Here is a 23,329-nt window from a genome sequence, read left to right as displayed (position 1 = left end):
ATTAAGCTAAAGTGAAATAAGTCAGACAAAGACAAATACTGTATGATGTCACTTATATATGGAATCTAAAAAATAAAACAAACTAGTGAAAGTGAAAGTAGCTCAGTCATGTCCGACTCTTTGCAACCCCATGGGTATAGTCCACGGAATTCTCCAGGCCAGAATACTGGAGTGGGTAGCCTTTCCCTTCTCCAGGGGATCTTCCCAACCCAGGGATGGAACCCAGGTCTCCCGCATTGCAGGTGGAAACAAACTAGCGGATATAACAAATAGAGAACAAATTAGTGGTTAGCAGTGGGAAGAGGAAAGCAGAGAGGGGCAAGATAAACTGAAATTTTCAAAAAAGCTTTCTTTATATCAAGCAGCTTTATGTAAAATGTTTACTAAATCACCACACAGAAAATTGCACAAATTGAAGTGTACCTCTAGGTGAATTTTCATGACATGAACATTCCCAAATCAGGAAAGAGCATGTCCTCAGCACCTCAAAAGCCTGGCCCCTAACACTGTAGATTGATTTTTTCTGCCTTTGAACTTTGTATAAATTGAATTCCATAGAATTTATCGCCTTTTTTTTTTTGTCTGCCCCCCCCATGGCATGTGGAATCTTAGTTCCCCAACCGGGGATCGAACCCAAGCCCCTTGCATCGGAAACACAGATTCTTAACCACTGGACTGTCAGAGAAGTACCTATTTATTGCTTTTTATGTTTGCTTTTTTTAACTGATCAGTGTATTTATAAAACATACAATATGTTGTTGCCTATAGTTGTAGACACTCTTCTGGCTGAATATACTACAATTTATCCAGTCTACTGTAGATGGTCATTTGAGTTGTTTCCAGTTTTACACTATGTAGAATAGCACTGCTATAAACATTGTTGGGGAAATTATGTTTGCATTTCTATGGGTCTATACTTAGGAGTAAAATTACCAGCTTCTCATTTTATATGTGTGTGTGTGTGTGTGTGTGTGTGTGTGTGTGTGTGTATGTTTAAACTCACCAATTCAAAGATGGATCTTTTTGCAGTTGCCTTATTTTTATTCTTATTTACTTCTATTTTTACTTACTACTCTACAGCACAGAACCAGGGGTGTGTTGAAGGTCACAAATGAGCCCCAAAATAAATGGATTAGGTTGTCCCTTCTACCCAAGCAACACTGAGGTGGTTCTCAACCAGACAAATGTCTCCTTGCCTTGAAGCTCACCTGTCACACACAGATATACATGGCTCTTCATTGTTTAGTCGCTAAGTCGTGTCTGACTGTTTGCAACCCCACGGAAGGCACCGCTCCTGACTTCCCTGACCTTCACCATCTCCCAGAGTTTGCTCAGACTCCTGTCCATTGAGTTGGTGATGCCATACATACTTGGCTGCACCTACAAAAACATTTTATATCTTTTCCAGGGCCTCTAATCCACAGCTAGCCTTAGGGGTAAGGAGAATGTTACTGAATCCAAGCTCAGTCTGTTTGTCGAAGACTGATTGACCGAGAGACTAGGAGTTGAGGCAAGGAATACAACTTTATTCAGAAAGCAAACTGACCAAGAAGGCAGGCTAATGTCTCAAAATAACTGTCCTGTCAGGGTTTAGATGCCAGGTTCTTTTACAGGACAGAGATGGGGAGGAGTTGAGGAAATAAGCCAGTCAATCCTAAAGGAAATCAGTCCTGAATATTCACTGGAAGGACTGATGCTGAAGCTGAAACTCCAATACTTTGGCCACCTGATGCGAAGAACTGACTCCTCAGAAGACCCTGATGCTGGGAAAAATTGAAGGTGGGAGAAGGGGACAACAGAGGATGAGATGGTTGGATGGCATCACCGACTCGATGACCATGAGTTTGAGCAAGCTCCGGGAGTTGGTGATGGACAGGGAAGCCTGGCGTGCTGCAGTCCATGGGGTCACAAAGAGTCAGACACGACTGAGAGATTGAACTGAACTGAGGAAATCAAGATAATTATCTTGCAAATATCTCCCGGAATGGACAACCTCAGGGAGGAGAAGTGTTAATCTCTTCAGGCAGATGGGCAGGGTTCCCTGAGGCAGGTCATTATATACAATTACAGTAACAAAAGCAATGAAAAACAAAGGTTAAAGTCAAAGAAATAGTTCCATCTTGGAGTCAGAATTCGCTCTTGCCTGCAATAAATAGAGTGTCACAGCAACCTATTGTCACAGCAACCTTTTTTTAATGGAAGCACAATAAAATATACCTCCTTAGCTTAGGGAAGGCACAGGGTTTTCCGAGTGACTCAGATGGTAAAGAATCTGCCTGTAATGCAGATTCCAATCTGGGTTCAACCCCTGCATTGGGAAGATCTCCTGGAGAAGGGAACCACAACCCACTCCACTATTCTTGCCTGGAGAATTCCATGGACAAAGGAGCCTGGCAGGTTACAGTCCAGTCTGGGGTCACAGAGTTGGACACGGTGGAGTGACTTTCACACCTCCAATATTCTTGCCTGGGAAATCCCAAGGACAGAGGAGCCCGGAGGGCTATAGTCCATAGGGTCTCAAAGAATTGGACACAACTGAGTGACTGAGAGAGAGCAAGAGAGATGGAAACCTTGTCTGGATCACAATTTGAGAAACTGTAAAATAAGACAGAGCAACAGGGAAATTTGACATTGACTGGATAATAAATGATAATATGGAGTTAATGGTAACATTTTTAGTGGTGGTGGTTTAGTCACTCAGTCATGTCCGACTCTTTGTGATCCCATGAACTGTAGCCTGCCAGGCTCCTCTGTCCATGGGATTCTCCAGGCAAGAAGACGGGAGTGGGTTGTCATTTCCTTCTCCAGGGGATCTTCCTGACCCAGGAATTGAACTCAGATCTCCTGCGTTGCAGGCAGATTCTTTACCAACTGAGCTACAAGGGAATCTCGATAGTTTTAGAGCTGATAATAATATTCTTGCTTCAAAGTTGGGGGAATGGGGAGTATGACGATCTGCATAGGCGAATAAAATAACGACCATTTGTTGATAATTGTTGAGGCTGCATGATGGGTACATGGGGTTCACTATATTATTTCATTATTATGTTTTTGAAAATTCCCATGTTAAAAAAAAAAAAGGCAAGAAAAAAGAAATCAACAGGAACTCCTTTAACAATCATTCCTAACAGTAGGAATGGGTAACAGGGCTCTGCCACTGATAAGCTGTGCAACTTTGGGCAAGTTGCTCCACTTCTCTGAGACTCAGTTCACTATCTTTCAGGTGTGATTTCTCCCGGGGTTCTAAGCAACCAGAAGCACTGTAAGAGGAGCTTAAGGGCACTGAGGGACAAGGACTCAAACACCAGGTCAAAGTGAACTTTAACCTAGGTTCTGTCACTGATGCCTTTGAACTGTGGTGCTGGAGAAGACTCTTGAGAGTCCCTTGGACAACAAGGAGATCCAACTAGTCCATCCTAAAGGAAATCAGTACTGAATATTCATTGGAAGGACTGACGCTGAAGCTGAAACTCCAATACTTTGGCCACCTGATGTGAAGAACTGATCCCTTGGAAAAGACCTTGATGCTGGGAAAGCTTGAAGGTGGGAGGAGAAGGGGACGGCAGAGGATGAGATGGTTGGATGGCATCACTGACTCGATGGACATGAGTTTGAGTAAGCTCTGGGAGTTGGTGATGGACAGGGAGGCCTGGCGTGCTGCAATCCATGGGGTCGCAAAGGGTGAGACACGACTGAGCGACTGGACTGAACTGACACAGCATATGACCTGGGACCCTCACAGCCCTTCCGTGCCTCAGTTTTCTTATCTATAAAAACGACATTCCTATCTTATTTGTGGGAAAATTAACAAAAGTAGAGTTCCCATCTCATTGGTGGGAAAATTAATTTAAAAATGTAAAGAGTCTGCCACAGTGGGGGATACTCAATAAATATTCCCTCCTCAATGACTCGATTTTGCCAGAAGCAGCCAAGTTCACACCCCGGACGTCCTTGACAGGCCACCCCTCAGACGCTGCGGGGAAAAAATCTGAAGAAAGTACGCGCTGGCAGGGACGGCCACAGCGCCGTCGCGCGTCCAGCCGGGAAACCGCCGAGTGACGGCCCCGCCCACTGGCGCCCGCGCCTGCGCAGAGGCTCCGCCCCAAGTTGAGGCGTTGTGTCAGGTGACCCGGACGCCGGCAGGTCCCGAGGGACCGGGCGGCGACGCCATGGCGGTGCGACAGGCGCTGGGCCGGGGCCTGCAGCTAGGCCGAGCGCTGCTCCTGCGCTTCACAGCCAAGCCCGGCCCGGTCTACGGCTGGGGCCGGCCGGAGAGGCCCGGCCCCGCGGCGGGCTGGGGCCGCGGAGAGCGCCCGGGACCGGCCGCGGGACCCGGCACGGAGCCGTGCAGGCTCGGGCTCGGGCTTCCCGGCCGCTACCGCTTCTTCCGCCAGTCGGTGGCCGGGCTGGCGGCACGGCTCCAGCGGCAGTTCGTGGTGCGCGCCCGGGGCGGTGCGGGCCCTTGCGGCCGCGCTGTCTTTCTGGCCTTCGGGCTGGGGCTGGGCCTCATCGAGGAGAAGCAAGCGGAGAGCCGGCGGGCCGCCTCAGCCTGTGAGGAGATCCAGGTGAGTGCCGGCGGCGGGCGGGGCGGGGTCGAGGGGGAGGGCCGGGGTAGGGCGGGGCCCATTGCGGGGCGGGGCCCCAGTTGGGGCGGGGCGGGGCCCCAGTTGGGGGCGGGGCGGGACTGGGAGGCACTGACTGCCTTGGGGCCTGGGGCTAAGATTTATCTTCTTCGAGCGCTGTCTTGTCCGACTCTTTGCGACCCCCTGGACTGCAGCACGCCAGGCTTCCCTGTCCATCTCCAACTCCCAGAGCTTACTCAAACTCATGTGATTTAAGGACAGCTAAATCCTAACCCTTATATTCCAGAGGTAGTTGTCATCCCCAATTTATGGATGAGGAAACATACTCAGGGAGGTGAAAAGTGAAGTAACTTGCTGAAGTCACAAGTCTGACTTTCACAGAACCTGTGCTGTTGTTAACCATTTGCCAGCCAGGCAGCCTCCACAGTTTAGCCAATTAGTGCCATAGCTGAAGCTGCAGTAAAAACCAAAACAGCAGAAGAAAACAGCAGGCCTAATGGTTTTTAGTTAACAACCTGTATAGAGTTATCAGGGGTGACTAAGACATTTAGTTCTTGGGCTTTTTAAGTGTTTTAAAGAGCTCAGAGGATTCTATTTCTACTCAACCAAAATCTCTACTTCTCCAGAGAAACAGAATGAATCAGTTCAGTTCAGTCGCTCAGTCGTGTCCGACTCGTTGCAACCCCATGAACTGCAGCACGCCAGGTCTCCCTGTCCATCACCAACTCCCGGAGTTTACCCATACCCATGTACATCGAGTCAGTGATGCCATCCAACCATCTCATCCTCTGTCGTCCCCTTCTCCTCCTGCCCCCAATCCTTCCCAGCATTAGGGTCTTTTCCAATGAGATAGGATGTGTTTATTAAAAGGCAGCTTTATTTGAAGGAATTGGCTCTGCTGTTCCGGAGTCTGGCAAGTTCAGACTGCAGAGCAGGCAGGCAGGCTGGACACCCTGGGAAGAAACATGGTTAAGTTCAAGTCTGAAGGCCATCTGCTGGCACAGTTCCCTCCTCTTCAGGGAGGTCATTCTTCCTGGGGTTAGGAACCATTCACTGCCTTAGTACAGTCCCTGAGTTTTACAGCTTAGTGCTGAGGTGGTGCAAGGTGGGTGACTTGCCCAAGGACATAGCTGGTTGAAGACCAAGCAGTGTTGGTCTTTTTTTTTTTTCTTTAAATAAGCAGTGTTGGTCTTTAAGCTCCTATGTTTCCTGGCTTTCAGCCCAGGTCGTATTACTCATCACCAGAGCGTCTCATGTTTATGCCCTGGCCCCTTTGAGGCAACAGGTGACGCCTGGCCTAGTCCCCAGCCTGTGCCCCTGCCTTTTGTTACAACTCAGCTGGCAGAAGCCAAGGGCGGCCAATTTGACAAACCCTACTTAAAATTACAGCGGCTGTTTCTAAATTCAGGAGCTTGATCCGTCTAAGCTTACCATCTCCACATCCTTTCCTCACACTTCACTCTTATGTGTCTTAAAATTTTTAATTAATTACAAATTTTTAAAATTCTTGCATTTGACTTCTTTGGAAAGAAAATCAGAGTACCAGATTTGGCAATGCGTGTGCTAAAATTCTAATTCTAATGCTAGTTAGAATTAATTCTAATGCTAATTCCATATGGTGTCATACCAGAGTAGACCAGACCAGTCCCTTTAGATGCATTTGGAAAGCATTTTTTGGGGGGAACCCTTTATAAAATAGGCCAAAGATATGAATATATATTTCACCAAGAGGCGATACAGATGCCAAATAAGGATAGTTCAACAACATGAATAATTAGGGAAATACAAATTGAAAATACAGTGTGATATCTCTGCATACTTATTAGAGCAGCTAATATTTTAAAAATAAGTGATAATAGCGAATGCTTGTGAGGATGCAGAGAAACTGGACCAATGGTGAAAATCTAAAATAGTACAGCCACTCTGGAAGATAGTCTGCAGTTCTTACAAAACTAACATTTATCATATGACCCAGCCATTGCAGTCTTGGGCATTTACCCAGAGAATTGAAAATTTATGTTCACACAAAAACCTGTACATGAGTAGCTGCTATGGGAAATAGTATGCCAGTTCCCCCAAAAAATTAAATATAGAATTATATGATCCCAGCAATTCCACTTCTTAGTATATATCCAAAAGAATTGAAAGCAGGGACTTTGAACAAATATTTGTACACTTATGTTCATAGCAGCATTATTCACAATAGTCAAAGGTAGGAGCAACCGAAGTGGCCATCAATGGGTGTTAAATCTTGTACACCAGTATTTATGGCTGCATCCTTCATAATAGCAAAATATTAAAAACACAAACGTCTTTTAGCTGTTGAATTGTTAAACAAACCCTGGTGTATACAGTGGAATACTAATAATAAAGAATTATAAGGAATCAGCCATTGATACAGGTAACAACTTCAATGAACCTCAAGGGCATTATGCTTAATGACAAAAGTCAGTTCCAAATGGTTGCATCCTGTGATTCTATCTATATAACATGATTGAAATGACAGAATGGTAGAGATGGAGAACAGGTCAGTGGTTGCATGGGGCATGGCGGGGGTGGTGCAAAAACAGAGGCAGCTCAAAGGAATTCTCTTCTTATGGAACAGATCTGTATCTTGATGGTGATTCCATGAATCTGTAGGTGGGGTGAAATTGCATAGGGCTACACCTCATGCGCATGCACACGAGTGAACGTGGGTTAGAGAAGATGGTGAAAACTGAGTAAGATCTGTAGCTAGTTGACAGTAGTGTATGTTGTCACTTTCCTGGGTTTGATACTGTACTAGTGCCTCGTAAGATGTCAGTTGGGGGAAACTGGGTGAAGGGTACACAGGACACTTTGTCTTTTTTTTTTTTTTGGCAGCTTCCTGTGAGTCTATATTATTTCAAAATAAAGCTTTAAAAAATTTATCTCATTCTCAAAACTGTGGTTGACTGAGGATTACACGATACTGCTTTGACTCCACAGAATTTAGAAACTGGTTGGCAAGGCAAGACAGACTTTCATTTTTTAAAAACATTAAAAGTTCTCACGCGAGGTGTTTTAGCTTATAGACTCCCAGTGTTTTAGGAATCGGTCAGAAGGAAAGACTGTTGTGGGCTGGGTTGTCAGCACTGGTTATAGGGGAAGCAGGAGCTTGAGTTGGGACTTGATGAATGAGTAGGGATGAGCAGGCAGAGCAAAGACAATAGAAATAGGGGGCAAGGGGAGGCGAACAGTTTGAGCAAAGGTTCAGGGAGAGGCATGTGAGAGACCAGTACGGGCAGTGCAGACCAGCCTGCAAAACAGTTTTCATATATAGGAAGTGTCAGGACAAGGTACTGAATAACCCATGTTAGGTTCTTTTTTTTTTTGGTGGTGCTGGTCTTCCTTGCTGCATGCAGGGGCTAATCTTTGTTGCGGTGCACAGGCTTCTCATTGCCGTGACTTCTCTTGTCCCAGAGCAGGGCTCTAGAGCGCACAGGTTCAGTAGTTGCAGTACACGGGCTCAGTAGTTGTGGGGCACGGGCTTAGTTGCTCTGAGGCTCATGGAGTCTTCCCAGACCGGGCATCAAACCCATGTCCCCTGCACTGGCAGGCAGCTTCTCATCCACTGGACCACCAGGGAAGTCCATCAGTTAGGTTCTGATGCAACATTTGAAGGCAATGGGCTTTCAGTGGACTCAGAAGCAGGTGAAGGGAGGACATGAGTGGGAAAGTCTGGAGGTGAGTGACTAGCCACAGAAAGGGAGGGATCAGCAGATGGGATGGGATTTGAGGAGGAAGGCAGAGTTTGGGTGACTGGAGGAATGATGTCACCTGCCTGAAGTAGGCAAGAATCCCAGTTTGGGGGAAATGGCCTCTTTCCCTGTGCACTCCCACCTACACTTCCATCTAATTCCATCAGAACTCTTGTACTCTTTGTCTCGTTTCTATAAACAGAATGGCCCCCCAGCTTCCTAAGAGGCAGAAACAGGGAGACAGGTGTATGGTCAGGCCACTCAAGATGGCGGTTCTCTTGCTCTCTGTACATCCCCTGTGGGACCAGTCCCTGCCTCAGCTACATCCTCCTCACAGGAGCATGCTTGCCCCCTGCACCAGCTATGATTGTTCTCAGCTTTGGGCCAGAGCAGCTCCACCTGCTAGTTTATTAACAACTTACTGACCAGAGACATTAATAATACGTCTTTTGTTACCTAAACATTATTGACCAGTTGTCTTTTAATATTCACTTATACATCTTTTAATATTCACTTATATAAAAATCGCCAGCCACAGTCGTTAGTTTCTGCAAAAATCCCCCAGTTGAATATGTTAAAGGGAAACATCTGTCCTTGTGATGGTCGTTAACCTGAGGGGCTGTGAAGGACAGGGAGCTTGGTTGGGGAAAGGAAAGCTGTTGGGGAAATCCCAGGGTGGCCGCCCACCAGCTCGTGGGCCCTGGTGACAGCTGACTACCGTGAGAGGTATCTTTCTCCTCCATTATATCGATGCTTTCCTGTTAACCTCGGAGTCTCTTTCTTGTTGAAATGTAGCAGCCCCATGCTCATGGTTCATCTGATTGCACGGGGATGGCTGATGAATACAGACAAAATGCAAGGACCTGGATTGTCTGTAAAATACAAGCATACCCCTGACCCACCACCCCCAAACAATTCAGACACAGGTTTAGGGTTATTAACTCAAGGACAGGCTTGTGAATTGGACGTGGCCAGTTTCTTGCAAAGGCTTGTTTGGGGCCTGTGGCAATGGCGAAACAATTAAAGCATACCCTTGGGCTTCTGGTCCCAGCTTTGCAAGGGAGCTGAGCAATGATAGTGTGATGGAACAGCAGTGATACGCAGCCTATGATGCGTTACAGCTGACGGAAGACATTACAAAAGGCCTGCCTATATCGTCGAGTGACACCAAAAACCCACCTTACCAGCCACGAAGTTCAGGAATGGACCAAAAAAATAAATAACGTACACTGCCTTATAGCCCCACTGCACCTGTGCTACTGGGACGGACGAAAGTCAAAGTGATGGTCGCTCAGTCGTGTCCGACTCTTTGTGACCCCATGGGCTATACAGTCCATGGAATTCTCGAGGCCAGAATACTGGAGTGGGTAGCCTTTCCCTTCTCCAGGAGATCTTCCCAACTCAGGGTTCAGACCCAGATCTCCCGCATTGCAGGTAGATTCTTTACAGCTGAGCCACAAAGGAAGCCCAAAAAGACTGGTGTGAGTAGCCTATTTCTTCTCCAGCAGATCTTCCCGACCCAGGAATCAAACCGGGGTCTCCTGCACTGCAGGTGGATTCTTTACCAACTGAGCTATCAGGGAAGCCCAGTGGGAGGGATAAAGGAACTGTTTCAACAACAATTGAGATGTGAAACCCGCTTTCTCACTGTGTGACCACGTGTGACCCAAGAGGCTAACTCCAGCCCTACCAGCTATAACTGAAAGTCCCAGGACATCTGTCCCCCTGCCTCTGCCACATTAACCCAAAGGCCACTTGTCAACAGCCTCTAAGTTCAACTAAGTTCAACTGTTGACCACCAAAGGACCATTGCCAGCTGTCAGTTGGGGCAGTAACTCACTTTTGCCCTCACCACAGGACCAACCCCCCAGGGATATGTTATAAAGTGGTCCTGGGACTGGCAGATAAGACCCCGGTGGTTTGGGCTTGCCACCCTGTGGGGCATGGGATTAGAAAGGGATTTACAGATCTCACCTTCTTACAGATCTTCTACCCAGCCCCACCTAAGACTACTTAAAGGAATTAATCTGGGCTTCCCTGGAGAAAGGCACCATTCTATTAACCCTGGGGTCTGTCACACTGCCTCTCCAGGGCTGGCATCGGCTGTGGGGACCGAAAGTGGACCAACGGTGTGGTCCCACAGGCCTGGCCAGGACGAAAACCACAGGATGGGTGGGCTCTCATAATGCTGGTTCTACTTGTATTTTGCCTAGTGGTCATGACCTTCCCTATATTATGTAAATGTAAACATCCTACATTTTGTCCCTTGTCTGAGCAGAGAGAATCTGTCCAGGGACTGGGCAAACTATGATGGCCTAACTGTGAAATGAGCTGGGAATTTCCCTGATGGTCCAGTGCAGGGGACGTGGGTTAGATCCCTGGTCAGAGAACTAAAATCCCACATGCTACACGATGAAGCCCATGTGGCCAAAGTAAAGAAGCCTGCATCAAAGACCAGAATGCTGTAGCAAAGACCCAGCACAGCCAAAAAAGTAAAAAGCCTATAGAAACGAGTCTGATCAGCGGGTCTACAGCAAGATGCTCTGTCCTCCTGCGTGTCCCTGGGCCTCTCCGTACTCTTAGCTGCTGGCATCTATATTGCATTTGTGGTGTTTGGTTGCAGTGCACCTCTGCATACCTGACCCCAGGGACGTCACGGGAGAGGAGTGGACCAAGATTGTAAGGGCTGCACAGGGTCTGTGGGAGTGGAGTGTGTGGTCCGGCCACTCAAGATGGCCACTCTCTTGCTCTCTGTTCATCCCCTGCTGGACCTACAGGTCCAGGGCCCGGGACCAGTGCCTGCTCCTCTACAGCCTCCTCACAGGAGGTGTTTGCCCCCTGCCCCAGCTATGGTTGCTCTAAGCCTTAGGCCAGAACCGCTCCACCTGCTAGTGTATTAAAGGGAAACATCTGCCTTGGTGATGGTCCTGAACCTGCAGGGCTGTGAGGGATGTGCCCCACCCACCGGTTTCCCTGGTAACTAATGAGCCAACTGATTTCAGTTCCCCCTGTGAATGGTAGCCTCCTCCTCCCCAGAGGAGTGAAGATTGCTGTCAGGTCCTTCCTGCTTTCTGCCGCACACATTAGGATGCTTCTCCAGGACCTCCTGCTGCAGACATGTAAGATTCCCCATCCAGTAAACCACGGGTGTCATCGTCACTGGCTCCAGGCTCCTTCGTCAGCCATCTGGAGGCTGGCCATCTACAGGACCTCGGGGTTCGGACCTCGGGGTTCAGCCCAACAGCAGAACCTGATGACTGGCTCCAGGGAGCCTCCTGATTTTCACCCCCTTGCTTGCAAAAGCAGCCCGAGGTCATTCACAAGCAGGAGGGGTGGCTGCTGACCACATGCTCCTGCCCGTCCACAGCTCCTGGTAACCGTCCAGTAGCCGCCTGCCGAGGCCTTTGCAGAAAGAACCGTCTCCATAATCAGAAACCTCCAAGGTTGTGCTGGTAGCCTGACAGGCAGCAAAGGAGGGATGTGCCAGCTGCAGAACTGGGGAGTTGTAACCTCTTAACTAACACAGTGTTCTGTGTTGGAGTGTCTCGGTGACTGCCATGAAGTGACAGTTTGAGAATTATTCTGAATAAGGAGAGAGAACAGGCTGGCTTGAGCCCAGGACCAACAGTAGCACCCAATTTGGTTGTTTTATTAGCACTCAGTCTTGTCAGTGGAGATTTGGCCTCACTGTTCCTCTTCATCCCTTCACTGAAGCCTCACGGGGCTGCCGAGCTCAGGGTGCCTCCTCGTTTTCTTCACAGGCAATTTTCACCCAGAAAACCAAGCTGCTCCCGGACCCGCTGGACACCAGACGCTGGCAGGGTTTCCGGCTGGAGGAGTATCTGATCGGGCAGTCCCTTGGCAAGGGCTGCAGTGCCGCCGTCTATGAGGCCACCATGCCTGTGTTGCCCCGGAACCTGGAGGAGGCAGAGAGCCTGGGCCAGCTTCTTCCAGGGAAGGGCCCAGAGATCCTTCCACGAGGAGAGGAGGAGGACCCAGCCCCACGGGCCCCGGCCTTCCCCTTGGCCATCAAGATGATGTGGAACATCTCGGTAAGAGCGGGGCCTTCCAGCTCTAAAGTCATCCTTTTTCAAAATCCCCTTCTTGTGTGGCGGTAAAACCTGACGACAGTTTTTCCCAGGAAGTAAATAGGAACCAGCAAGATTCTCCACAGGACAGGCGCTTCGCGCTCTTGTGCAGCAGTCTGAAGCAGTGTGTCTCAGATTGTAACATGTCCATGTGTCACCTGAGGTCGGGTTAGAAGGCAGATTCTGAGCGCAGGTGTGGGGTGGAGCCCGAGGCCCCGCTTCCCTGATGAGCTCCCAGGCCGCTGGGCTGCAAACCACACTGAGTGGCAGGGACCTGGAGCGTCCGGGCTGATGAGCACATTTCAGGGCTGCCGTGCGCACTGTCCTCTCTCTCCCTGACCCGCTCGTGGGAAAGGAGGAGCCACGTGCCGTCCTCTGAGCTCCCTCCCACCACACTCCAGACCCAAGGCTGGTGTGTCAGCTCTCTGCCCTTAACCCTTGCAGAACTCAAGACTTTGGGAAGTTGAGTATTTTTCCCACCCAAAAACAAAGATTTCTGTCCATTTAGAGTAGTTTCTTTATCTTGCCATCACATGGTGGGAGGAGGGTTAGGAAATTCATCAAGAGTTGATGTGTTTTCTCCCGCCCAGAGCATCTCTCCGAAGCTGAGGTGGGACCCAGCCACACAGCTCATGCTGGACCCTGAAGGATGTGGTTTGTGCCTTGATTTGGGGAATGAAGCTTATTAGACTGTACTTCCAAGCTGGGCTGATAGCTAACAAGTAGCCAACCCCCCACCCCACACCCACCCCCCAGGAAACATCCAGTCTTAACATCAAAACTCCCACTGGTTGGGGCATGACAGCAAGCGCATTCACAAAAGCTAAAAGACTTAATTCTTAAAGGATTCTTTATAGGTGTCCCCAGTCCTGAGAGCTGTTCATAATGCAGTGAGGAAAATACGGTGCTTTTCCTCGTTGTTCGTTGCTTTTTGCTGGTTGATAGAGGGCTGCTCTGTGATTGAGCACAAGTTTATCCAGGGTGGGCTGCAGGCTCAGCCCGTCTGCCGAGGGGAGCCTTCATGGGCGAGTATCTGTGCTTGGTGGTCAGGTCTGAGCCTGGTGGTGCCCGCAGGCATCTGTGGCAGGAAGAGGAGCCCCTGCCATGGTCGTCTCGGCATCTCCTCCTGCCCTGGGCACCTGAGCTGTCGAGAGTTTGAGGGGTGGGCAGATCCTCTGGGTTGGCATGAATGGCACCTCTGCGTCCTTTCTCCCGGGAGAAACTAGGCTTGGCTTGCCGCTCAGAGAGGTTATGAGCTTGAAGGTCAGAGCCAGTTCCAGGCAGTAACTGTCCTGGCCCAGATGACAAGGAGGGCCTGGATGTCTCGGACCCGGGTAATTCTGGACCCGTTATGGATGTGTTCCAGGCAGGCTCATCCAGCGAAGCCATCTTTAGCACAATGAGCCAGGAGCTGGTCCCAGCCAGTCGAGTGGCCTTGGCCGGGGAGTATGGAGCGGTCCCTCACAGGTAAGCGGCCATCTGCCCCCCCCCGCCCCCGCCCTGCCACAGAGCAGCGCCCCCACCCGGGCCCTCAGCACAGCGTCTGACGTGGCACACACACCCACAGACCCAATAAACGCTCGCTGAACAGTATAGTCAGTGATGGGTTTTCAGTTGGTGGATAATTGGGAAAGACTGTAGATAGTCTGACGCCAGCTGGAGATGCAGGGGGCTGACTCCCGCTGGAGCAGGGAGAGGAGGCCATCTGAAACCATTCCCTATCCTTCTGAACTGGGCCGATCTGATGTATGACTCCTAGGTAATTCCCAGGTAGAGCACCACCATTTTGTACAAATTGAATTCTGTCTGTCCCCGACAGAGGTAACACTCACTTTACAAATAACTGCCATGACCTGATGGTGCCAAGAGATTGTTGTTTTTTTTAACGGCCTATTCCCCAAGAGTGCTCTTTGTGGCAAAGGTGCCTGAGAAGTGGCATTGGAGTCCAGTGTGCTAAGTGCTGGAACAGCGTATGCTCCGGTTTGAGGGAGCCCCGAGATGGCATGTGTGTGCAGGGCTTGGGGGCCACTCAGAAAGGCCTCTGAAGGGACAGTTCATTCTGTCTTTTGAAAGATGGCTACCCGTTAGCTTTGCAGAGAAGTAGGAAGAGAGACACCCTCCACAGAGGGAAGGGCAGGTAGATGGCAGCTTAACCTCACCGCGGCTTTGCAGACCCTCAGGTTGTAAAAGTTGACACTTGTGGCAGAGGAGACGCTGTGCTCACTTGAATGTTTGTAGACCATGGGGAAGGGGTGGCCCGCTGAGTCCTCAGTGACTTCCTCGAGGGTTGGTTTGTGGATCACAAGAAGGAAGGTAGAAACAAAGACTAAAGGAAATACACATGGGGACCCCTTCCTGGGCTCAGAAGGCTCCCGTGTGACTGAGGGTCGCTGCGGGCCTCGAGAAGCAGCCGCCTGGTGGGCTGAGCCCTGACCTCATCTCCGGATGCTTTTGTAGGCACAGCTGGGTGTCAGCCGTCCCTAGGGGCTAATGTTACCCTCCGGTGCCTCATGGTGCTGCCCTGCAGCTATGAGCATGTCGTGTTTCTGCCGCCCACATCTCCCACCTGAAACAGTCCCTGCCACCCTCCAGTCCTCTGCCCACTTCAGTTGTTTCATAGCATTTATCTCCCTCCATCTTAAATCATCGACGTCTGTTTATTCATCGTCTCTCCAGTTGTACCGTAAGCCCTCCGAGGGCAGCACTTTTATGTGTACCAGGTATGCTCACAGCTCAGTGAATGTCTGTGGAATGATTAGCTGAATATGCCAGAAGGTCTGCTACCTCAGGTACTGATGGCATCAGCTCTGTCACAGGAGAGAGACCCTGAGAGCACTGGGTGGGTTTCTTCCTAGCCTTTGCTCATCTAGGGCCTCAGACTCAGCTCGTGCGCTCTGCTTAGGTGCCTGCTTCTCCCACCTGCTCTCTCATCCTGTCCAGTTTATACCCTCTGCTCCACCACATTGAGATCATGTGTCCCCACCCCACCCCACCCCCAGATGCGTACAGGCTGGCTGTGCGTGCAGTTAGCTAGACTTGGTCCGACCCCCGTCAAACCTCCTGTCCGGTCCCAGTTCTCCATTCAAACACACACACTCCTCCCCAGTGCAGCCACACGCTTCCCCTGGGTTCTCGTGACAACCAGGCAGCACTTTGCTGCTGCGGCACCAACAGCCTTCTGCTGGGATCCTCATTCTCCCAGCGGCTCTGATGGCCCCAGGCCGGAACGATTTGCTGACTCCTTTGATCACCTAGGACAGGGGCCCATTTGGACGGACCCCAGAGGAGCTGTTGGAGCCACTCACGGCCTGGCTCAAAGCTCAGACCTGAGGCAGCTCTGAGGACAGGCCGGGCGTGGGGCTCTCCCTGTTGCCTCGATGTCTCTGGGCTTCCGCTCCATCCTCCTCTCTCTGCCACCCTGCGTCGTCATTTCCTGCCCGCAGCTATACTTCCAGCTTCCCTCAGGCCTCGTGGCACTGTTACCAAAAGCAAATTCCTGTGCCTGACGTACAGTGAGGCCAAACAATACCAAAATGTCAGAGTTTAGGACAGAGAAAGGTTTATTGCAGAACCATGGAAGGAGATGGGTGGCTCATGGCCCCCAAACGTCAAATTCCCCAAAGGGTTTCAGCAAAGCATTTTTAAAGGCTGCATAAGGGAGAGGGGGGTCCCAGGGTATGTGACTGGCTCGTGCACAATTCTCTGGTAGATGGTGAGGTGACAGGGCAGTGTCACAGTGGTTAACAGCCTCAGTCCTCAGGCTCCAGGAGGTCTGGGGGCTACCTGCTCGTGGTCATCAAGTAGTTAGCCTCTTCATTTGGTGGGGGTTTTTACAACTGTAAAACAGCTCAGAAGATATTCATCAGATTCTGTTCAGAGAGGAGCTCAAGCACAGTTACAGCATCCTTTCAAAACCTCGGCTCCGTTTACTGTGCAGTTACTGCCGAGTTTTTCCTCTCTCTTTCACTCCACAAAGAGAGACTCTCCCCTTTTCCTGCCAACCACTGGGTCTCGGACATGACTGCAGGCCCTTGGTTGCCCTCGGGTCAGGTGCGCACGCTTAGTCCCGGCAGCTCTGGGCAGGGGCGGGGCTGGTCCCCAGTGGGCAGTCCTGTGGCCCCGGGCGTGGCGTCCCGAGTGCAGCCTCTGTGTCTGAGCAGGCCGGTGGGTGTGGGCGCCCGGAGTGGCAGAGGCCTGGGCAGGGCATCTGACATGAGGGGGAATCTCTTCTACAAACTGCCTCCGTATCGGGTCACTCAGAGGCTTACTGAGCTCATGCCAGGTGTTAGGCTAGGGCCTGGATCACGGAGATTCGGGTCCTATTAACAGCCTTACAGGGTATGTTACTACTCTATTCCCCTTTTGCATTTGAGACTGAGCCCAGAGAAGTTAAGCAGTGTGGCCAAGGACTTGGAGTGGCAGGCGTGGGGTTCAATCCCAGGCAGTCCGCTTCCAGGGCCTCTTGCCCCGTGCTCTGCCATGTGGGATGGACGGACGGTGGACGGACTGGTGGGGTCAGCAGTGTGATGAGTCATCGCGGGTTTCCCTTCCAGCACCCCACTCTGCACCTGGCACACACTTGGTATAGATATGGGTGGAGATGAATGTCAGTGTTGATTGTGGCCTCAGACTATTGATTCCCAAGTGTCATATCTGCTGCTGCCCTCACGTTTGTCCCACCCGGCTGAAACAGAAGACCCAAGGGAGGTCCCAAGCAGCTGGCCCCGCACCCCAACATCATCCGGGTCTTCCGAGCCTTCACCTCGTCGGTGCCGCTGCTGCCAGGGGCCCTGGTCGACTACCCAGACGTGCTGCCCCCGCGTCTTCACCCCGAAGGCCTGGGCCACGGGCGGACTCTCTTCCTCGTCATGAAGAAGTGAGTGGCGGGACCTGCAGTGAGGGGGAGCTGGTCGCTGCCTCCAGGAGCCTGGGGTCACAGGCGAGAGGACCCTCTCTCTTTGGGAGATAAGGGCAGGCTGAGGGCCTATGTCTGCCCTGGAGTGCAGTTTCCCTTTGGGACGACCTTTCCGGAAAACAGAAGTACGAGTTCAGTCAGGTCATACTTTCCATCTAGTGCTCCTAGTACCTTTGACCGTTGCCCCCTCTATGCTCACCTTTCTCCTGCCTTTTTCTTTAAAAAAACCATAGACTCTTCTCCTTGCCTCCATCTCCGTGCCCCTGGCACTGCTGTCTGAGTGTTTTAAGGAAACGAGCAGCTGTCCTGTAACTTGTAACGTGTGAGGCCCCAGCTCTTACTTCCTAATTCCAAGATGGTGGGTAGAAACAGAAAGGCTACTTAGGGAAAAAAGGAATCAGAAGAAAGGCCATCATCCTAACAGGAAGTAAGGTGCTCGGGATGCTTGGCGTGCAGTAACTGGTGCCCTGTTGCGCTCTCCACCAGCTACCCCTGTACCCTGCGCCAGTACCTTCGTGGGAACACCCCGAGCCCCCGGCTGGCCACTGTGATGACTCTGCAGCTCTTGGAAGGGGTGGATCACCTGGTTCAGCAGGGCGTCGCGCACAGAGACCTGAAATCCGACAATATCCTTGTGGAACTGGATGCAGGTAGGTGCCCCACCCCCACTCCAAGCTGTCCGGGGCGGTCTGGACTTCAGGTTTGGGGACATTTAGGGGCCTTCGGGTCTTTTCTGGTTTTTATGTTCTAAGTTGTGTCTTAGCTCTGCACACAGAGATAAAGCACTCTCTCCTTCAAAATGGAGGTTTTTGTTCTTTGTATTGTAAGATTATTTTCAGTGAGTACTGCTTGAATGTCAGCCCAGCTGCCTCTGGCAATGAGCTCCCCATCATTGGAAACATTCAAGCAAAGCTGGGTGGCTACTTGCCTGGGGTTCTGTAAAGGAGAGTTATTGTTTTGCTGTTGTTGAGTCGCTAACTCATGTCAGACTGTTTGCAACCCCTTGGACTGTAGCCCACCAGGCTCCTCTGTCAATGGGATTTCCCAGGCAAGAATACTGGAGTGGGTTGCCGTTTCCTTCTCCAGGGGATCTTCTTGACCCAGAGATTGATCTTGTCCCTGCAAAACAGGAGGATTCTTATCTGGTCAATTTTGAACTAAAAGATAATATGCAATTAAATTCTAGAGGAACTGACTTTTAAAGGAAGTCTGTATGAATCCTTTTCCAGATAATTTATAATGCACCTATTTTATCCCGTTCTTGGCGAGGGGACCTTGATTTCCTGGAGGCACGTCCGTATTTGTGTTGCTGGTTCCACTCAGCTCTCTGGTGAGTGGGCAGCTGTCCAGGCCTTGCTAGCCTGTATTCCTGGGTCAGCATGTCCTGAGAGTGGCTTTTGTTGTTGTTCAGTCACTCAGTCAGGTCTGATTCTTTGTGACCCCATGGACTGCAGCACGCCAGGCCTTCCTGTCCATCACCAACTCACAGAGTTTACTCAAACTCATGTCCATCAAGTCGATGATGCCATCCAACCATCTCATCCTCTGTCGTCCCCTTCTTCTCCCGCCTTCAATCTTTCCCACCATCAGGGTCTTTTCCAATGAGTCAGTTCTTCACATCAGGTGGCCAAGTATTGGAGTTTCAGCTTCAGCATCAGTCCTTCCAATGAATATTCAGGACTGATTTCCTTTAGGATGGACTGGTTGGATCTCCTTGCAGTCCAAGGGACTCTCAAGAGTCTTCTCCAACACCACAGTTCAAAAGCATCAATTGCCTTCTTTATGGTCCAACTTTCACATCCATACATGACTACTGGAAAAACCATAGCTTTGACTCCATGGATATTTATTGGCAAAGTAATGTCTCTGCTTTTTAATACCCTGTCTGGGTTTGTCATAGCTGTTCTTCCAAGGAGCAAACGTCTTTTAATTGCATGGCTGCAGTCAACATCCACAGTGATTTTGAAGCCCAAGAAAATAAAGCCTGTCATGGTTTCCATTGTTTCCCCATCTTTTTGCATGAAGTGATTGGACCAGATGCCATGATCTTAGTTTTCTGAATGCTGAGTTTTAAGGCAGCGTTTTCACTCTCTTCTTTCACTTTCATCAAGAGGCTCTTTAGTTCTTCCTCACTTTCTGCCATAAGGGTGGTGTCATCTGCATATCTGAGGTTATTGATATTTCTCCCGGCAGTCTTGGTTCCAGCTTGTGCTTCATCCAGCTCAGCATTTCGCATGATGTACTCTGCATGTAAGTTAAATAAGCAGGGTGACAATATACAGCCTTGACATACTCCTCTCCCAATTTTGAATCACTCTGTTGTTCCATGTCTGGTGTTCACTGTTGCTTCTTGACCTGCATACAGGTTTCTCAGGAGGCAGGTCATGTGGTCTGGTATTCCCATCTCTTGAAGAATTTTCCACAGTTTGTTGTGATCCACACAGTCAAAGGCTTTAGTGTAGTCAATGAAGCAGATGTTTTTCTGGGATCCTCTTGCTTTCTCTGTGATCCAACAGATGTTGACAATTTGATCTCTGGTTCCTCTACCTTTTCTAAATCCAGCTTGAACATCTGGAAGTTCTCAGTTCACTTACTGTTGAAGCCTCACTTGGAGAATTTTAGCATTACGTTGCTAGCATGTGAAATTAGCAGTTTGTTCCTGGGTCAGCATGTCCAGAAGGTGGCTTTAGTGGAAGTATAGGAGGGCCTCGAAGTGCGGGGAGGGGAGGAGACTCGGCCTCTCACGTCTGTGCGTCTCCCTACAGATGGCTGCCCGTGGTTGGTGATCACAGACTTTGGCTGCTGCCTGGCTGATGAGCGCATCGGCCTGCAGTTGCCTTTCACCAGCTGGTACGTGGACCGCGGCGGAAATGGCTGCCTGATGGCTCCCGAGGTGAGTCCCACCGAGCGTGTCATGTGCCACCAGCAGAGCCTCTCCCACCAGGTTTCCTCCCTGTTTACTCAACACTGTCATCTTTTCTGACCCATAATTTATCAGAAGCCCTATCCCTGCCTCTTCGCCTGGAACTGACGTCCCAGGAGAGATGAGTTTTGTCAGCCTGAAGCAGGCAGCCTGAAGCCTAAGCACATTTGCTTGGATCTGAGCTATAGTTCATTCCAATTCTGGGTTCTTTGGGACAGAGTCCAGACTAGTGTGTGAATCGGGTGCCGTGCAGGAGCACGAATAGGTTTCAAGTACCAGCAGCATGACTGCTCACTTTTTTGCTTTTCGAGCAGGTGTCCACGGCCTGCCCCGGTCCCAGGGCAGTGATCGACTATAGCAAGGCTGATGCCTGGGCGGTGGGTGCGCTCGCCTACGAAATCTTCGGGCTCCCCAATCCCTTTTACGGCCAGGGCAGGGCCCACCTTGAAAGCCGCAGTTACCAGGAAGCTCAGCTGCCAGCACTGCCCGAGCAGGTGCCACTGGACGTGAGGTGCCTGGTGAGGTCGCTGCTGCAGCGGGAGGCCTGCAAGGTGAGGCGGTTCAGGTTTACAGGGGGCGTGTGGATGGGCACCTCAGGTTGCGTTCTAGAGTAAAGGGCAGGGCTGGGCAGGCCCTGGAGTGAGCAGCGGTGCCTCTGTCTTACAGAGGTGATGGCCACGTCCAGGGGAACACGGGACAGGCTGGAATACAGATGGGAGCAGGGGGGCTGGCCACCAAGGCTGGAGTCAGGATTCCAGCAGTCGGCTCCTCTTGGTTTTAGTTGCTTAAAGTTACTCAGAGGCAAAGAGATGCAGTTTTAAGACATGTTTAATGAAGATGTAGAATCAGCTGAGATCTAACCAGACAAATAGGATGACATCTCCTAAGAGATCTGGACATTTTGAAATTACTCCAAAGGCTAACATATTTGAAACCTTAACAGGAGTGGCGGTGCAGGTGGCATGTTGAGTGGAAACAGCATGGACAGACCAGGGCTCAAAGTCCCGCCTGCCACTTGCCTGTCACCGTGTACAGCAGGCCGTCACACAGTGTGCGCTGCCGTCATGAAGTTAGGACAACTCCCCTAACCTCAGACACAGCTGCTGGGCCTTCCAAAGGCCCCGTCCAGTGGTGGCCTCCCAAGATTCCAATGCAGGGGACACAGATTCGATCCCTGGTTGGGGAACTAAGATCACATATGCCATGCTGCACGGCGAAAAAATCTTGATCAAAAAAAAGGACCAGGATGGGGAGGCTATTCCAACAATGTCCCCTCCCCCTTCCCCACCCCACCCCACCCCAAATCTCGTACCTATGGGAAAGCTTGGGGCGTGGGTAGAATCGGCCAGTCTATGTGCAGGGTACTGCAGGAGAGAAGGGTGAAGAACATGCTCAGGGCCAGAGAAGGGAAGACCCTGAAACGGGCTGCACTAACAAAGCGGGCTGTGGGTGAAGACTGTCACAGGTGTTCTAAGCTCCGGCTCCCCTTCCCGTTACAGAGGCCATCCGCCCGAGTGGCTGCTAACGTGCTTCATTTAAGCCTCTGGGGTGAACACACGCTAGCCCCGAGGAACCTGAAACTAGACAAGATGATTGGCTGGCTCCTCCAACAATCGGCCGCCACTCTGCTGGCCAACAGGCTGACCGAGAAGAACTGTGTGGAAACAAAAATGAAGATGCTATTTCTGGCCAACCTGGAGTATGACGCGCTGAGCCAGGCGGCCCTCCTCCTCGACTCCTGGAGGGCGGCCCCGAGACAGCTGCTGTAGCTGGTGAATTACTAAAAGAACGTTCTAGTTATCTGTGTCGTGATGGTCTGTGAATGCTGAGCGAGTGCCTCCAAGGTGAGGGGACGGGGGAGTCAGGAGGAAAGATGGCATGGGGAGGGCCAGCCAGCAAAGAGAAGGCCTCAGGTTTGGCAGATGGAAGGAGCGGCTTGAGTTCACGGTCCAGCCACTAACGCGCTCTAGCTGTGTGATTCTGATGCATCGTCCAAGCTCTGTTACCTGTGAAATGAAGACGCTGCTCTCGACAGAGGTCAGCAAACTTTCTGTCGAGGGCTGCTGTCACAGCTCCTCAGCTCTGCCATCGTGGCACAAAGGCAGCCTTCAATGTGTGAACAAGTTCAGCTTCACTTAGGGCTCCTGAGATTTGGAATTTCGTGTCACTAAACCTTAATTTTTTCAACCACTTAAAAGGTAAAAACCATCTTTCTTGCAGGCCTGCAAAAATCAGCCAGCAAGCCAGACCCACCCACAGACCAAGTTTGCCAACCCCTCGTCTAGATGACCGCAAAGGGCCTAACCCTCAAGAGAAATGCTAGCCAATCACCAGGCTCCTTTGTGTCTCAGCGCTGACCGTATGACTAGCCCTGGGCACACAGATCCAGATGCGCTCTGTCCCAGGCGAGAGGCTGCTGGGGCGTAAACTGCTGACCAGAGCATCCTGTCTTCCTAGACCTCTGGGAAGTCAGTGGCCGAGCGGGTCTGTTAGGTGAGGCTGAGCTGAGGAAGGTCAGACGTGTGCTGTGGCGAGTTCACGCAGGTCAGGACAGTCAGGTGTCAGTGAACAGCGCGTGAGCGAGGCCCGAGCCAGGGGGGGCCGCTGCAGTCAGTCAGCCACGTGTCCTGGAGCAGCTCTGGGTGCGGGCGAGGAAGCATCGCCGCGGAGCTCGCACAGCCGCTGACTGAGTCCAGCAGAGCACCGGTGACTAATAAAATGGAGATTAACAGTGCAGTGTTCTGAACTTGCTGATTTTCCCTTCTGACTAGCATTTCTTACAGGAATTGTGAAGAATTAAATGCATATTGACAACGGCAAAATATATAAGTGCCTCAAACTGAATACTTGGCTTTTAAGAGTAATCCTCACACTATAAAGACAGTCATAGTGGAGACGGGATCATACAGCTTTACGTGTGCTTTTTAGGGACACAACTAGTGCCTAAAGCAAGGTGAATATGCTCTAAGGTTCTTTTCAACCAAGCAGTTCTATAATTCTATTAAAGTCAAGTGCTGTTACCCTAGCTTTCCCATGTCCGTGATGTCCCACTGGTCTTTATTAACCTTATTTTACTCTCCTTGACATTCAGCAGCTGTGTC

The 23,329-nt window shown here is 50.6% G+C and overlaps 1 protein-coding gene and 2 long non-coding RNA genes across 3 annotated transcripts; 1 reads left to right on the top strand and 2 right to left on the bottom strand.

The window, feature by feature from the left end:
• Positions 1-2,173: 2,173 nt before the first annotated feature.
• Positions 2,174-4,589, bottom strand: LOC145540332 (uncharacterized). The gene is made up of 2 exons (XR_014078320.1): positions 2,881-4,589; positions 2,174-2,272 (listed from the first exon to the last, which is right to left on the bottom strand). It is a non-coding gene; the product is annotated as an uncharacterized LOC145540332 (long non-coding RNA).
• Positions 4,149-23,253, top strand: PINK1 (PTEN induced kinase 1). The gene is made up of 8 exons (XM_081574819.1): positions 4,149-4,565; positions 12,064-12,354; positions 13,757-13,857; positions 17,084-17,266; positions 17,792-17,955; positions 20,071-20,198; positions 20,543-20,779; positions 21,728-23,253. Exons 1-8 carry the CDS (start codon positions 4,170-4,172, stop codon positions 21,995-21,997), a joined length of 1,770 nt encoding a protein of 589 aa, XP_081430945.1. The 5' UTR covers positions 4,149-4,169; the 3' UTR covers positions 21,998-23,253.
• On the bottom strand, positions 15,933-18,390 carry LOC145540331 (uncharacterized). The gene is made up of 2 exons (XR_014078319.1): positions 17,505-18,390; positions 15,933-17,413 (listed from the first exon to the last, which is right to left on the bottom strand). It is a non-coding gene; the product is annotated as an uncharacterized LOC145540331 (long non-coding RNA).
• Positions 23,254-23,329: the final 76 nt, after the last annotated feature.

This window comes from Giraffa tippelskirchi, chromosome 3 (assembly GCF_054371585.1).
Source record: "Giraffa tippelskirchi isolate mGirTip1 chromosome 3, T2T-mGirTip1v1.2.pri, whole genome shotgun sequence".
NCBI lineage: Eukaryota > Metazoa > Chordata > Mammalia > Artiodactyla > Giraffidae > Giraffa > Giraffa tippelskirchi.
Note: the sequence above shows the minus strand (reverse complement) of the source record. Positions and strands in the feature narration are given on the sequence as shown.